Raw genomic sequence first — 16,984 nt, 5'->3', positions numbered from 1 at the left:
TAGGATATTTGTATTTGTCTGGATTTGGATTATATCGACAAAAGACAATGCAGGGAGGCCAGCGGATGAGGGCGGAGAAGCGCTGCAGGCAGAAAGGCCATCGTCCTCAGGTACGAAAAGAGGCTGGCGTTTGCATAAAGAGGACATCCATCAGCACTCGAATCAGTTTGATTAAATTTGACCATCTGTAGAAATGGTTTACGGTTTATGTATAACAACAATTAAAATAATGAGTAAATAACTATAAAGTAAAATTATGCTAGACTGTGTTCTTTTGTGTTGTCCTTACTCGTGCGTTTGGATAGACCCAATAAGTGCCTTTGCGCGCAGATTGATTTTAGGGGTCGCGGGCTGAAAAGTTTGGGAACCCCTGGTCTAAGAAGGTGACTACGTAGGCCGATTGTCCGGCTTATAAAAGTGCTACTGCAGCTAGTCTATATATAGCCACAGAAAAAACTAAGAGACCATTTCAAAAACTATTTTAAGTTTTTCTGAATTTACTATTTATAGATTTGAGTATAGGTAAAATTATTATTTTAGTTTTATACTGTGAACTAGCAACAATCTTTTTACTGCAAAGAAAACAAGTTCATGTTCACTTTTAAGCAATACAACAGCAATATTTGAACAAGTTTTTAAAAAAAGTTCCACAAATATTTTTCACATTGCTGTTGGATGCTTTTAGGCCACCTCTGAGGTTTGATGTAGTTGAAATTCAGCAGACGCTCAACTGGAAAGGCGATATAACATCTAGAAATATGGATTAAATGATATTTGGAATGCTCTCTTTATTTTTCCATGGCTGTATACATTTGCAGGGGAGATTTAACCTTAAAAAAATGTATTACCTTTAACTTTATTGTAGACCAAGAGGGTTATCAAATTAAAACATGTCTCTACACTGCATACAGAAACAGGAAGTAGATGTGGTGCATGTGGGCTCACACCATGGACATATGGTTAGTGAAACATCATGTGCAGGTGTGAGTATGTGTGAGAGTGAAAAAGAGAGAGAAAGAGAGAGAAAGAGAGAGAGAGAGAAAGAAAGAGAGAGAGGGTTTGGGAAATATATAATACGTACACAAGGTTACTCAGGGAGGCCAGAGTTAGCTGCTGTGGTTGTTGTTGCTGCTGCTGAGAGTGTTGCTGGGAAACAGATGGCTGCTGCTGTGGTTGCTGGGATACTGATGGCTGCTGCTGCCAAGTGGTCATGTTGCTTGGCAACAGTGCACCCGACGGCGTAAAGGCCTGGAGGGCTGTGAGATCTGCACTTGTTAGCTGGTACTCTGCATGAAACCAAAGCAGAACGTTTCCTAATGTATAGTTTCCTTTCATATTCAAATTAAATGTCAGTGATAAATCTAGCTTTGAAATAAAAGAAGATGTTAAATTAAAAAGGGAGGAATAGGTCTGCCAAACATCCAATCGATTAAAAAACTGGACCTGTCAGCATTTTGTGGTATATATATATATATATATATATATATATATAAACATATACATAAAAACAAATAATCTCTCAACTGTGCGCCAGCCTGTGGAGTGACGAATGTCTCAACTTCTGACTATGATGTCATTTTCACCTGTGTTGTAGGCGGTTGGCATGGAGAATGGAGTCAGGAGGCTCGGCGTTGCCACGGAAACCACCGGTGTGGTAAGAGGCTGGGTCACTTGAGAGGCACCTATCCGCTGAGCATTCTGGAAATTTAGAGAGAGAGAGAAAGGGTGAGAAGTACGTGAGTCAACTTTCCTTACAAGGGAACAATAGGCAACAACACAGCATCACAAGCCCGATAATTTAACATCTTTTAAATTATTTTATGTAATCGTATCAACAAATTATTTTAATTCTAGATATTGCTAAGGATTAAACAGTTTGATCTTAGTTCTATCCCTCTATAGTAACACAATTTCTAATCAAAAGCTCTAATCAAACTAAAATCTTTTTTCTAAAACTCAATATTTCAGATTCACTGATTTTCATTATATTTTTATGTTTTCCAGCAAACATGTAAACATTGTAAAAACAAGATCAATTTGCCAAAAAAGGAACATTTTAAAAGACTATAAAACTATTCCTAATCCACCTTGCAATTTTTTCCTGATCTGAATATAAACCTCACTAATTTCTTTAGATTTATGGACAGATTTATGCTTACAAAAGTAAAAAAATATGCTTTCAAATGCCAATGGGTAAGAAAAACGATGGGATCGTTCATTGAAATACAATAACTACTCATGCTCATGTCTTCTCAAACCTGTATGACTCAGTATGACTTAAAAACATTTTTGAATGAATGACCGTTTCACTTAAGGTACATCCTCTGAAAAACAAGCATTATCTTATGCAGTAAAAATGTGTCTCAAGTCAATTAATCTACTTTTAAGGATCCGGGAACTACATGATACACAGTAAAAAACATGTAATGTGTCCGCAGGGCAAACCAGTGTCAAACACTACTATTCAAACGTCCCAATGACTGTAAAAACAAAAACACTACAGTAGCATCAGTCAACTGACTCCCATTATTCATCAGTAGTAAAACGCTGGTTTGCTCTGCGCATTCATGCAGATACAGAGATGGGTGAAGCATCTTCAACCTCAAATCTTAATGTGCATGCACTACACTTAATGTGTCATTGGATGACAATCATTAGTGAAGATAGAAAGAAGTGAGACAGGAAGAAAGAGACAGACAAATTAATTGATCTGTGGAGTGAGAGCTTCTGCTTCAATGCTTTCTCTTCAATCCAGTGTGCCTGACTCATATTAGATCAACCCATGCATGTGTGCACCTTGCCTTGAGAATGTCTGTGTGTGTGTGTGTGTGTGTGTGAGTGTGCGTGCGTGCATGTGTGTTTGTTCTGCCTTGAAAGTGACTGCGTGAGCAATCATTGAATACTGAGCAGTGCACACAATAATCAAGCAGAAACAAACAGCACACCTTTAACTAATTCACAGACAACTTATCATTAATCTAATCAAAAACAAAGCATAATTCTGCACTTCAATCCAATAAAGAAATCAATGTGTGCAAGTGTGTGTTTGGTTGAATAATAATGAGTGCTATCACCAAAATAGTTTAGAATTGTGGCACACGCTGTAAATGAAAGTGTATCAAGCAAAACATTGACCTCCAATAAAACATAATGTGACATTCACTGTACATCATTCATTATAAATGTTCACCAAATGTGGTCAAAACGTTCACAGCACAACAGCCAAAAGAACTGAGCTGTATTCACCTCACTCACCAACTCCAGTTCTTCATCTGTCTGCGAGGCCAGAAACGAGAAAACAGATTACACAAAGACCCCGTTTACACCTGTTTTAACATCTCGTCCGTCTGATCCGATCACAACTGGTCAGGCGACACTCGGCCCCTGACACCTGCTAGTGACATGTGTCTCCTATGAGAACTTGTGATCGGATTCCGAAGGTAGGGTCATCCATTTCATGACTGCACTTATTGCTTACTACATCATGTTTAGCACACGGTATTTTACAATTGTAATGCAGTGGATTATTGACAGTTAAGTAGGTGGACCTTCCTCTAGGATCAGAATGTGATTGTGGTCACAAAACACTTTTACCCACCCCATTTACAACTTTATTTAGCACTGTTCAAAGATCTACAGAGATGGATCTCAAGACAAGGTGTGAATGAGGTCACACACAATCTGACGTGTATGAATCAGCTTATCTGACAGCTTCATTCACTTCCCTCTCATTAGTATCTCATGTTTCTTGTGCGAAGCTTCTGTGTAGAGTCACAATCACATGACTCTCAGTCACAGTCCAAATATAAAAAGAATGCATCGCTTCAGAGCGTCAATGATTTGAAAGGAGCACCTATCAAACCTTGTTTTTTAATGCTATAACATGGCACAAATTTTATCATGTTTTTGGCCCAGTTGTGTTGGCGCAGTGCAATGTGGAAGTGCTCACCAGCTGCAGGAGGCTTTTGCCGCTCTGGGAGGTGATGACCCGAAGGTCCGGCTTACGACTGTTCCCCATCTGAGTGCTGGGCGGAGGGGGAGACTTGGCCGGAACTACTTTCCCCATGCTGTTGCCATTGGAGACTGAAAGGAGTCCTGGGGAGGCCCTGGCACTGACGTAACCATTGGCTACAGGGGGAGGGGAGGCAAAAAGAGAGATGTCAACAGAGCACCGGTACTTCACGCAAGAAACTAATTTGCTGTTTTTATCAGATAAACCATACAAAAACTTTATCCTGCACACATGATAAAATATTCAGATACAGAAACACCATCGTATTTTCAGTTTTCCATAATTGGTGTTGATGGGAAAACACAATAATTGCCCACCAGGGAAAATAATCCTATTAACGTCTCCCTCATGCTGGCAGATGTGTTTTCAAACACTTTGTGTCTTAAACCAAATCCTGTGTTTTTTTGGATTACAACTCTTTTATGTTGTAATTGGAGGATTAATCGCAACTGGTTTCGAGTCTTTGAGAACCGCATTCCTGTTAACGTAATTTGTGCGCACGCAAGCACACGCACACAAGGAAAGGATCAGTATATCTAGTTCATCCTGTTCCACGGCTCTTTTCCCAGCTTTGTTATCAAAATATTTTCGTTTCATTTTGCGCATGATGTCGCAGTACTTGTAATGCCTGATCTGCTCAAATCAAAGTATACAGCAGTGTTTTCAAACGAAGACGATCTGTGTATTGTATACAAAATCTCACGGAATTACCACCAGAAAGAGTGAAAGAGAGAGAGGGAGAGAGAGAAAAGGGGACTTTCCTAATGTTTTCTCACATTCAGGAATTGAATTTCACTCTTCTCTCAGCAACACACAGCACGTCACTCGCTACTGCTATGGCAACGCGCTCATGTCTCAGCTGAACAGAAATATCCCTAATATTTTTAGAAATGCTATTTTTACTTTTATACTGCTGCACTGCTTCCGAAAAGTTTCTGCATGCTGAACTAAATTAAAACCAAATTCTATCAAACGTAACATGCTCTCCAAATTAATAATTTATGAGCTTCAAACCAGAGAGACTTTCAGATGAATGTTTTACCCCATCTGGGCTCCTGTTACAGGGCAAAAACAACTGTGTACCGACCGTGTGCACGCAGCAACCGCGTCAGCAGCTCTGAATGGAAAGAGATTGCAAGGGGAGCTGCAATTCTCTGGCAGGAGACAAGACACATGCTCAGCTGTTCTCTGCCCCAGGAAACACAGATTTAACTTGTGTCTGATTTCTGGACGGGGTGAGGGCGGAAACTTATGTAAAACAAGCTTGTTTATGTTCTACACGCTAGCCTCTGAAAACATGCTGGTTAATACAGTGGATGTATATGAGTGTTTTGTTTATGTTGTGTTTGTAAAAATGCGTACAAGTGTTGGTTGTATGAGTCTGGTCTCTATTTATCTAAGGCCTGACTGTTTTTTCTTTCCATCTCTATCCAATGCTCGCTTTCTCTCTCTCTCTCTCTCTCTCTCTCTCTCTCTCTCTCTCTCTCTCATGGGAATGGTAGGAATGCTACGTGACGTCAATACTGACATTCCCCGAGCAACAGCTGAGAATGGAGGGAAGGGAGGGGCAATGGACGGATAGAATGAGAAACGGACAGGGACAAAAAGTTTGGTAAAAGTTTCTGGTAAAAGAGAAAACCTTTATTCACTTTATATATAAATAGATTAGCAAAAAAACACAACAGGTGCGTTCCAGAGGCCACATCAAATCCATATTATTCTCTTTTTTTGCAGCAGAATCTGTAGTGATTTATAATACAAAGCCCCAAAAAATTTATAATTTACCTAAATAATTCAATAAATAACTTGAGATACACTTCTAAAGCCGTACAATAGCTTTGTGCAAATACGCCCTTGTAGATCACCATCCACTTTCAAAGCACAAAAAAGAACTGCTTAACATTTCATTTTGTTTTACAATAAGATATTTTTACAGTAAGACATGGGACATATAAATAATGAAATGCTCAATTTTAGACAAACTATTCCTTTAAAATGCCCATGTCACCCATGTGTTTGTAAGGATCAGAGGCTGAAGAAGATTCAGCTGTCAGGAACTGTCAAGATTGACATGAAGGAGAGAGGGCGGTGTGACAGAAGAGGAGAGATGGCTGTGCTGGTTTACACTGGATATCCAGAATTTCATGGGTGAAACATTAAAAGAGCATAAGTATGCATGGCTCAGAAATGGAATAGGAGAAACAAAAAGGGAAAGATGAAGAAATGGTAGGAGAAAGTAGGAAAATTGACATGGCTGCTGTTGACCCATAGCATTTATGTCACTCATGCCCATGGTCCCATGAGAGTGTTTACAGACATGCTTGGAGAGGACAGCGTGAGCCTCAGCTGTCATAAACGAACAGGTGTGTAAGTGTACGGTCGATGTCCGAAAGCTCACTCACTGTATCTACCTTCACAGTAATGAAAATCCCAGCAAGATCAGATCTTATTGGAGGAGACCTTGCACCTCTTTTGTGTGCTCTTCGATTTTAGCCAGTTTGACTCAGACTAATGCATTATTTAGGATGTTTGGTGAAAATCAAGATGTGTTACTGAGGCCGTCTAGATGTTAAAAAAAAGACTTACCCACAGGGCTCGGGCAGCCATTTGAATTGTTGAGGTCACCTCCCAGCAGAGCACCTGGACAAAGGACAGAATAAGTATAGTTTACAGACTCTAAATCAAGACCTTAAGTAAAAAAAGATCTTCTAAAGATAAAATTCTGGAGCAGCAAATATAATTCATTTATATGCCATATTTAGAACGGGTATATTAGGTGGTCGGCTACTCAGATTGCCGTTCACACCTGCTATGAACATGTGTCTCAAAAGCGTCTCCAGTGAGCACTTGTGTTGTCTGAGATTTTGTTGGGGAGGGTATCCGATTTCAAGACTACACACGTAACAATGTCAGCTATACGTTTCAAAGTGTTGCAAGATATTTAGTCAAATCATGTGGGCTTTATTTTATTCATTCAAAAAGTTCACCCAAAAATGACAGATCTCTTGTAATTTCAATCCTGTATGACATATTATCTTCTGCAGAACACAAAAGAAGATATTTTGAAGAATGTTGGTAGCCGAACAATGGCACTTCTATTATATGGACACAAAACCAATGCAAGTAAATGGATATTGCTGTGGTTCAGTTATTTAAAATATCTTCTTTTGGTTTCTGCAGAAAAAAGAAAGTCATACAGGTTTGAAATGAAGGGTGAGTAAGACGGTGAGTAAATTATGACTGAATTTTAATTTTCAGATGAGGCTCCTGCCATTCACTGTCAATAAAATTATTGCTCTTTAAATTGCACAAGCAAGCATCATTCCTGTGAGTGTCAGCATGAGCACTTATCTTTGAAAAATCTATTTACACCTAAATTTGGCATCGCCCACCTGTGATCGATTCTCCCGAGACTAATACCAGGTATTTGATCACCTGCTGTCAATCATCAACATTTTCATCAATTTAAAATAAACAAATCAGGCCAAACTCAGCTGACATGTAGCAACACAATTATCAGTACAATATGCAAACACTCCAGAGCATAAAGGTATGACAGCAACACTGATTCACAGCTATGCATAAATCAGCGGCGTGTCTCAGAGACAGCTGCTCTGGGTAATCAAACACCCGCAGGATGACATTATAACTGCAAATACACAACACGATTTACTACCTCCTCTTTCATGTTGTGCTTACTGGTACCCAATCCCACTGACTCGCTCAAATGTTCTTTCTCACCTGCACTAGCAGGTCTCTGTGGCAGGCCTGGAGACACTGTGTTTCTCTGGAGCTGTGGTTGCTGTGGCGACAGCAGACGCGGGTCTGTGAGCGTGGAGGTGATGAAGGAAGTGGTGACGAGGCTGCTGGGGTTGCTGAATGGCAGAGGGCTCTGATTGGACACTGGAACTGTGACTGGCATGGAAAAGGTGGGCGCCGGCACTGTGGACTGAGAAAGCACAGACAGAGCGAAATGGGTTAGCCATGTTGCTGCACATGTTCACATTGAGACGACATCGGCTCACACAAACGCCAGTGCTATATGAAACACACTGTTTTAATAGCATGCACTTGTGCATACATCTCCAAAGCAGAGCACGTGAGGCATGTAAGGAGTCGAGGTGCAGAGTTATTTTCTTAAGGAATGGGTCCCTATTGTAAAATGCATTTATAGGTGTGAATAATCCAGGCTGGAAATAAAGGAACAAACCGGAAATCAAATACGTTCTAGATTTGAAAAATAAAAACTTAAGCAATAGGTGTGTTTTTCGTAGCTCGAAATGATAGTATGAATACAATAATAAACAGTGGTGTGTGATAGTTAGTCATAATATGGCCCTAGGTGATAACCCACAGCGTAGAGAAGACTCAGGTGTTTTAAACAAGGGCCATTTGGCCGTGACAACCCTTGAGTCAGCCGATCGTTGTTCTTATGCTTTCAGAAGCACAATTAGGCAGCTTCTGCAGTCAGTGGACTCAAACTGTCCAGATGCTCTGACGGAGACCCATTTTCCCATGATCCTCAGCAAAACCAGGGCCTCTAAAATTAGAATGTGGGCCGCACTAGGCCTCCAGTGTTCTGGGGGACCCAGTTTGATAGTTAGTCTGGCTGTACCTCTGTCCTTCTCTCTCTCTTTCTGAGCTGCAGTTTGAAGTGCGTTGATTTGGGTCCCTAAACTCACTCGGAGCTGTCTGTGGGGTTTAGCCTCCTACAGTGTTGCTATACAAAAAATTTTGAAACCAAGTGATACTTCACTAGAGGCCCTTCGAAAGCAATAGTCTGGGTTAAAAACAAGTTAAGCTCTGTATTGATGTATTACAAGGGAATTGAATAGATTGAAAGGGAAGGCTTTACTAATCTGACTGTATTTGTAAATCTTAAACTCAAGCAACGATCCATTAGTAATCCATGTAGCAAAGCATACTATTGGCTGAGCCAGCAACTAGTTTCCAGCACTGCACTCAGGACAGGCCAGGCAAGGTGAGGGGGTATGGGGGCCATTTTAGTGCGACGTGAGCAGCTGGTTTTAAATATGGAGCACCAACTAGCAACGTGAATCCATTTACACGGGCTAAATAAATCTAACGTGCTATTCTTCAAATCTAGTGTGGAAGTTTGAATCAGAATATAGCCGACATTTAACAATTCGAGATGAATGCAAATGACAGAAGATAATATCAGTCTAGACACATGCAAGCACTTGGTACTAAAAGAGATTGTGTTCTGTTGAGGAAGAATGTGACTGAAACGCAATGAGGATCTCTATTGGTCAGTTCATCTTTCTGAGTGATTCTTATTAGCTAATTTTGGGGGGAGGGGTTCAACAGCGATGAACTGTCATGTGGGCTAAAATAGTTGTGCAGAGATGATGTTGTTGATGTCATGTTGATATCGAGTGACCGTAGTATAGTCTGTTTAGAGCCTCATGTTAGCCTGTTACTTCTGCCGATTGTATTTAGCATTCACAAATACCTAATATTGTGTTAATTTATAAATATTATTTTGAAAGACAAAATGTGTAAACATCATGAACTTTTAATATGATCTTATTTTGTGCAATCTTCCAAAAGTTTGTGGAAAAAATCCATAGGCTTTCGGTCGAAGGAAACAGTGCTGCACTAACTTCCGTGTTGGCGTACAAAAATATGTAATCTCTGCACCAGTCTATTGAGGCACTATTTCAAGCTACTGTTCAATTATAATATTTGAAAGACATGAAGATAACATAATTCAGTACATTTCCTTTAATATTACTTTTAAATAAAATAAATAAAATATAAAAGTTCTCTCTGCCACAGTGAAGTCAGACAGTTAGTGGGCAATATCTAAAAACTCATTACAAACTGATCATTTTCTGGTCTGTTAAATAGAGCTCGTGGTGCACATGGTGCCGGGTGTCCCCAGTGAGAGGGATTAAGGTTTTAGCCTTGCTTCCTCAGGCACTTACGCTGGGATTATGAGCCAGAGAATGAGAGATGATATATGACTCTGGGGTCTGGTCCATGAAGGGATAGTTAGGTTGAAGGTGTGTAGAAAAACAGACTTTTTGTCAAATTGCAATTGTTGGATCTTTCCAAATCATTCTGTGTAGGCAATTTAGGTTGTCATGATACAAAATTATGAAAACTAATAAAAAAAACTGACCAAAAAATGAATGACACCGAACACACCTCACTATTTAAAAAGTTTACTTAGTTATATTTGTAGTACCATAAAACTGTTGCTAATTAAATAAAACTGCGGCATGTAATCTTTGTGTATTTTGCATTTAAATATGTATACAGAATTAAATGCAATTTTTTTTTCTTCAAAATGAACAGTCAGTAATTGAGAATAATAAAGAGCTTGACTTTTACAAGATGCTGAAAACTATGAATTTCTATTCCATTTATAATTTCCAAGAACGCTTACTTTATTAATCACATGGCACTATCGATGCCAAAGTCACACATTCAATTCCCAGGGAACACCTATCTTATAAAATTTTGTTTGGATGCACCCACTGCAAGTCACTATGAATTAAAGCATCTGCCGAACGCATAAACGTAACCAATCTTTGCTGCCCACATCACGTTGAATCATGTTCACACAGAAGCGAAATGATGTTAAGACTATATCAAAGTCAAGCCCACGATACGCAGAGATAGTGAGCAACGTGTTCCTGTTTCTCTACCCCCAGAGATGAGATTCCTTATGCAGGCCTCATGCATAAAGCATTCTTGACAGCGCCTTATTGAAAATCATCTTCACCGATGCCTGAAACGGGACCCAGATGAGTCAGGAGTCTTTTCCTTGCAAACGCGATACAAGCGCCAGTCGTCATGGAAAACACAAAACAACTACACGCAGGACGAAAACAACTACAGACCAGGAACAGCGCTTCAGCGGCGTTTCGAAAAAATGATTCTGAGGATCAAAAGAGCAACACCGCCTGCACGTCACCACCTCTAACTGCCCTCGCCTTGCCCAAGCACACACATTCAGAGGGGATTTAGGGGTGGTGGGAACAGAAAGGGGGTGAGAGATGGTTGCTGGGTGCTCTGTGAGTTGGTTGCCGGGCCGACAGCAGGCTGTGTGAGTTGGTTGCCGGGCCGACAGCAGGCCTCTTCACACGGGTACTCACGAGTCTATAGCTCTGCATCATTTTATCAAACTCTTCGTCTATCTTTTTGTACTTCTCCTCTGTGCGAGGCGTGAGGGAGAACGGCTCCTCGGGGTCCGGACTCTCTGAATCCCGGTGCTCTTTCTTGTTCAGAGCCTTTGTTTATTTCCAACACAGAATAAGAGAGAAAAACAGAGGGAAGAAAGAGGAGGGAGGTTAGAATGACAAGGTAAAAGTGAATACTCACTCCGTAGCGTTTGAAGAGGATGTCCAGCTCTTCGCTGTTGCGGTATTTGTCCTCTTGCAACGGACTTTTGTCGATCGAATCGTCCCCGTCTGGCTCAGGGCTGTTGCAACCGTTAAAGCCTTTCTTTCTCAATGTCTTTAAACATTCAGAACAGAAGAAAAGGAGAAATTTCACACTTAGAAACAAAGGTCAATGGACCACTCATTTAATAAGCAAATAAACAGAGGACTTTATTAAATGTACAGCTAAGTTACAGTGAAACAGCCAACAGACATGGGTGGGTTGGAAATAAGTTGAGAGTTTGGGGTTTATATCTCAATCCATCTGTTTCACCTTGAAAACAGCTCTAGTCTTTCGAGAAGATTTTCTAAACAAGCTATTCTCTAAGAAGCTTTGTTAGGAGTATCGAGGCTGAACAGAAACGTTTTTCACGCTACTGTTGCATTCCTCGTAGAGGTCACACTGACATTAGAGATCTGCAAATGAAACATGGCAGGAAGCAAACTGATCTGCAACGACAAAGTTTAACAACGTCTAATTGGTTTGTCTGATTTAACTAAATGTTTTCCTTTTCTTTGAAGAAAATGTGAGTGCTGCAAAACTTTCCTAGTGATGTTACAGGATTTTTACACTCTTTTATTATCCAAAGCAAAAACAGCAAGTCTGTTGCTTAAGAGGAATAAATAGCAGAGCTCAAGTAAGCTTCTTAAAGGTACAAAGTGTAATTTTTTATGCAAAATAATTTACATAACTATGTCTTCGGAGGTGAATAAGGACCTTTTATAATGAAGCGTTATGTTTCTATTACCTTTGAATAAGCAATTTCAATGTATATAAACATGTACAATTTCGCCATGTTATGACAAAAACATTTGCCCTAAACAGACAAACTGCTCTACTGAGCACATTTCGTAAATACGTTATCTCCTTTGGTAAAGCCGAACTGTTGTCCGGTTACCAACATTCTTCAAAATATCTTCTCTTGTGTTCTGCAGAAGAAAGTAAGTCATACAGGTTTGAAATAACAAGAGGGTGAGTAAATGATGAAAGATGGACGAACTATTCCTTAGGGTTAGTGAACAAAAGAAATAGTGATTCCTGCCTAAGCAAGCACCAGATTTAGATAAAAATATATATTTAGATAGATAATGATTTGATAAAATACACAAAAAAAGACATCTAAGCATTTGAACCAGCTCCCCTGATAGTCAGACGCTCTCTCTGCACACATTCACAGTGAGGAGAGGGTCAGCTGATCAGCTTGTCTCGGAGTCTGCTCCATCTGTTCACCTGTCCCTGTATTTCTCTGCCTGCTGTCTCTCCTTTATGGGCGGGTGCTTGTTTGTGTTGCCAAGGGAAGATTCCCCTGCAGAGCTCGGGTGCCTCTGACTGGCTAACCTTGCCCCTCCCCTTCTACCGCCTTCCCTCCTCCTCTCTAGCTTCACATTATGTCATCGCTTTTACCCCTCGACCTTCAATTTCTTATCTCATCTGATTTTCTGTTGTTTCTAATGTACCTCATGGCTCCTTTGCTTGATTTAATACAGTTTATCACATTTCCTTTCTTGTTCTCTTTTTCTGATCCACTAATACTCTCATTCTTCCGCAGTTCATTAGTTTGACTCATTTGTGTCCTTGATTTCTCTTTTACTTTACATCCCATATCTTTCTTTCAAACTCCCACAGCCACACAAGTTAAAGATTGGGGGGCTCAAATGAAAGGTAAACCAAATGCACATTGATCAACTACTAATCTGAATATTGGTTCAAAACATGCTTCTCTCAAGACTGTCGCAGGAAGCTCAAGTGTGTGCTGTCCACGCGGCAAGAACGTAACGTCACCTCTCATTTGTAGCACGCAAAGCGTAGATGCCTCCTACTCCTTCTGGCAATCCCTTGAGAAAACGCTTAAAGCCTCTGCTCGGCTGCAGCCTGCCCGCTAACACACACACATACTAGCGTCCAGATACACTTATCTGACAGATTAGTGGCCCCTCTGAACCCTCAACTCCTCCTCCCTACATCCTCATTCCTCCTTTAAAGGCTGCATGTCTGCCATTATCAGACCAGCCTGACTATAACTCATACATGAGGCTAATGGAGTCATTTCAGCAGCTGATCTGAGCAGATAGCCCACGGCTCAGCCCACAGTGAAGAGGCGGATCTGAGAGAATAAGCTGGAGCACATCAACTCAATATCGAGGAGGGTTTAGCTGGTGTCCAGCACACACAGCTTTCTCATCTCTTATAAAAAGGGGTTAAAAGTTCACGCTTATTCAATCGTGAAAATCTAACTGCAATGGATCCTCTTAAAAAAACTGCTGCTATTATTAGTGCTTACATTTTTAAATGGCTCGCTATGGCTTTTAAAAGTAATGTGTTTTGTGCCCCGTTCACACTAATAATAATGACAGCGATTGGGCGAAGTTGAGAAAAGCATGCAAATTAAGAGAGATTTGATGTGGAAAAGGCCGAAGGGTGTAAAGATGGAGGTCTCCTGGGAGATCATGAAGTTGAGTGGAGGCAGGAAGTTAATGTTGTGAACGATTTCTGTTTAATATTTCTCTCTTCCCGCATGCCAGAATATAATAAAATATCAGAGGAAAAACAATGTAAGAAATTGTCAGCATTCTGAGTGAGTATTAATACGGTAGTTATTCATTTTGCTTGTGGTTTGATGTATAACGCACTGCTGAAATTTATACACAGATGCTTTCTCCCCGTCACAACAACTGATACTTTGTCAAAACGGAATAATATTTTACTTTTACCACCAATAAATCTATTTCATGATATGATTTTCAAAATGCTATGGCTATCCAGCCCACCACTGGTGTTCGTGTTCAGCTTCTGAAAAAATTAGTAGACAATTTAAAAATTATTTTCAGTTTTTCTGAAATTTATGTTTCGTTCTGCAAACTACTAACTATTTTATTTGGTTTCTATTTGCTATAAAACAGAAAAGATGCGTTGTATTTTTTCAGAACTTAAATATTGCACATTCACATTCAGCAATACAACAGTTGACAGTTTTCACATTGCTGTTGAATGACTTTATGTCACACTCCTGAGGTTGAAATTCAACTGACACTGGACCGGAATGGCCACAATACATCAAGAAATGCAGATTAAATGAAAATTTGGAAATGTCTCTTAATTTTTCCGCAGCTGTATTCAGTGGCCAGAATGTCAAATATCGCCTGCGGACCTCCGGCTATAAATTAGCTGTCAGTGTGAACAGGGCCTTCAGAAGTGAAACGTCTGTGGTTTATGGATACATCCTTATTAAAAGCATTCCCAGAGGTTTTAATCTGGGCTCTCATGGTGGGACAGCATAATTCTGCTGGTCTCCATGTACAGTGGGGGTCAAAGGAGTTTAGATTACACATGGATATGGCAGATCTTAAGGGAATCGGAGGAATCTGGCTGACGTGGAGCACACAGAGGGAAGTGGATGGGGTCATGACTCTATACTGTTAGTTTGGAGAAAAGATGGTCAATTAAAGAGAACAAATAGGTTTTCTATACTTTTATAAACAACACTCCTGTCCTTCTGAAACCTTGTATCTCAAGATTTTGTGATTTTTATTTTGACCATAAATCATTATTATTAGTCTGCGAAACAGAAAAATAGGTAGGAATAATGTATAAAATAATGTATATGTAATCTATCCATTCATCAGATAGGTTTGCTCATCCTAGAGGGGCCAAATAACATCTGTCTCCTCTCAGGCCCTCCTGTCAAAACCAACATCTCTCCTTCCATATCTACCGGATCTTCATCCTTAAACACCCACTCTTCGTCTCTCTTTCATTCTCCCAGCCCTCTCTACATCTCTTTTTCTCTCTCCGTGTCTCTCTTGCGATTGGGATCTGCAGTCAAGCAGATTAACAAGCTCTGGCAGAAGAAGCAGGCAGCCCTCGCACACACATACACACACTCTAGGCACGTGCAACACGAGGGAAGAGCGGAGATGAGAGCAAAGAGAGATACAGCAAGAGAGAGGAAGAGAGGCTGTGTGCCTACATATGCGTCTGTTCAGTCATGCATTAGTGTGAAAGCATGCCTGCCTGAATGTGTGTGTGTGTGTGTGTGTGTGTGTAAGTACAGCGAGCTGTATGGTATATGAGGGTTTTTCTCTGGGTGAATGTGCACGCTGGCACTTTATGATTTATACATGGTGAATCTCTCTCACTTTTATCATTTTTCTTGTTTGTCTCTCTGATGGAGATACCTCTGCTTTAAAACCAAGGGAGCTGTCTTAATACCAACATAGGGCACATCCTAATAATCATTATACATCTTAAAAGGTATAGTTCACCCAAAAATGTCATCATTTACTCACCCTCAGGCTGTTCCAAATCTCTATACATTACTGTTCCGTGAAACACAGACGAAGATATTTGGGGGAATGTCAGTAATCAAACAGATCTCATCCCCCATTTCCTGGCATAGTAGGGAAAATAAATACTATGGAAGTCAACGGGGGATGAGATCTATTTGGTTACAGACATTCTTCCAAATATCTTCGTTTGTGTTCAGCAAAACAAAGAAATGTATACAAGTTTGGAACAATCTGAGGGCGAGTAAATGATGATAGAATTTTTTATTTTTGGTGAACTATCCCTCTAACACTACAGGGAGAAACTCTGTACGCTACACAAATTGCGCTTCTCATGTGACACACAGGCGACTGAACTGATAACTGATGTAAATATGGCACGCTCCAACAATGTGTTATTCTCATTAGAGTTTGATTACACATTACACACAATATGTGTAAAATAACCAATGTTTTTACACTGTACGTACACTATTTTTATTACAATCCTAAATGTAATTTCTCACAGAGCTTGTCACAATGCATTCTGGGATTCATTGTCTTCGCTACAAAGGATACATGAGATTCCGCCTCAGACGTTAGATAATATTTCTTAGGAGGCAGCCTAATTAAGCGGTCTACTTTCAGGAACAGACTTGGTGTCTGGGAGAGCCTACGAAAAAAATGCTGCCCCCTTAAGCAACTCACTAGGTCTGAAATAAAGCATTTTGATTCTGCTAGGGAGACACAAAAAGCCAAAGCAGCAAAATTAATATTTTTCTGCACCTGTACTTCCTGAGCTGCGAAGGTGAGAAGATGGGTTTTTTATTGGTATAAAGCAGAGAAAGTCAATTGAAATTGGTACCACCCCAAAGACTCAGGCCAAATGCTGGGAACCAAGCAGCAGGGTTTGCCTCTCCTGTCATGCTGCCTCTCAATATTACATGAGATAGCCTTTAGCCCACACACATGCACGCACACAAATCAGCCCAGTCAGGCCTGAGTTGATGTGGCCCACAGCAGCCCAACGCCCTCACCACACTACATGCACGTGCACACGCACGCACACAAACAAACACACATTCTCTTAAGAGATTTCTGCAGCTGCACCCAACAGGAAACATGCGCATATTGACTGGGGTCTTGTGCAAAACACACACACTTGTCACTGTCACATACGCTTCTGACACCACGCAACAATCACCCTCTGATGACATTTTAAACAACTTGTTAATTGCCATCTAACCTAAACAAATGCTCTTGTGCTGCTAGCTACACTGTACTTCCTGAAATACATAAA

The 16,984-nt window shown here is 40.4% G+C and overlaps 1 protein-coding gene across 5 annotated transcripts in view; it reads right to left on the bottom strand.

The window, feature by feature from the left end:
- The window catches only part of mef2d (myocyte enhancer factor 2d), a 50,329-nt gene that overhangs the window by 7,605 nt on the left and 25,740 nt on the right, over positions 1-16,984 (bottom strand). For 3 of the 5 annotated variants that reach the window (XM_079470103.1, XM_079470104.1, XM_079470102.1), the window contains exons 4-9: positions 11,363-11,497; positions 7,754-7,961; positions 6,599-6,652; positions 3,950-4,128; positions 1,584-1,698; positions 1,082-1,286 (exon numbers count right to left, since the gene is read on the bottom strand). In XM_079470103.1, the coding sequence (XP_079326229.1) occupies positions 1,082-1,286; positions 1,584-1,698; positions 3,950-4,128; positions 6,599-6,652; positions 7,754-7,961; positions 11,363-11,497 (896 nt within the window). Of the gene's footprint in view, positions 1-1,081; positions 1,287-1,583; positions 1,699-3,246; positions 3,277-3,949; positions 4,129-6,598; positions 6,653-7,753; positions 7,962-11,126; positions 11,272-11,362; positions 11,498-16,984 lie in introns of all 5 variants that reach the window. The other 2 variants (XM_079470106.1, XM_079470105.1) reach the window with 2 other exon arrangements.

This window comes from Barbatula barbatula, assembly GCF_947034865.1.
Source record: "Barbatula barbatula genome assembly, chromosome: 12".
Classification (NCBI taxonomy): Eukaryota; Metazoa; Chordata; class Actinopteri; order Cypriniformes; family Nemacheilidae; genus Barbatula; species Barbatula barbatula.
Note: the sequence above shows the minus strand (reverse complement) of the source record. Positions and strands in the feature narration are given on the sequence as shown.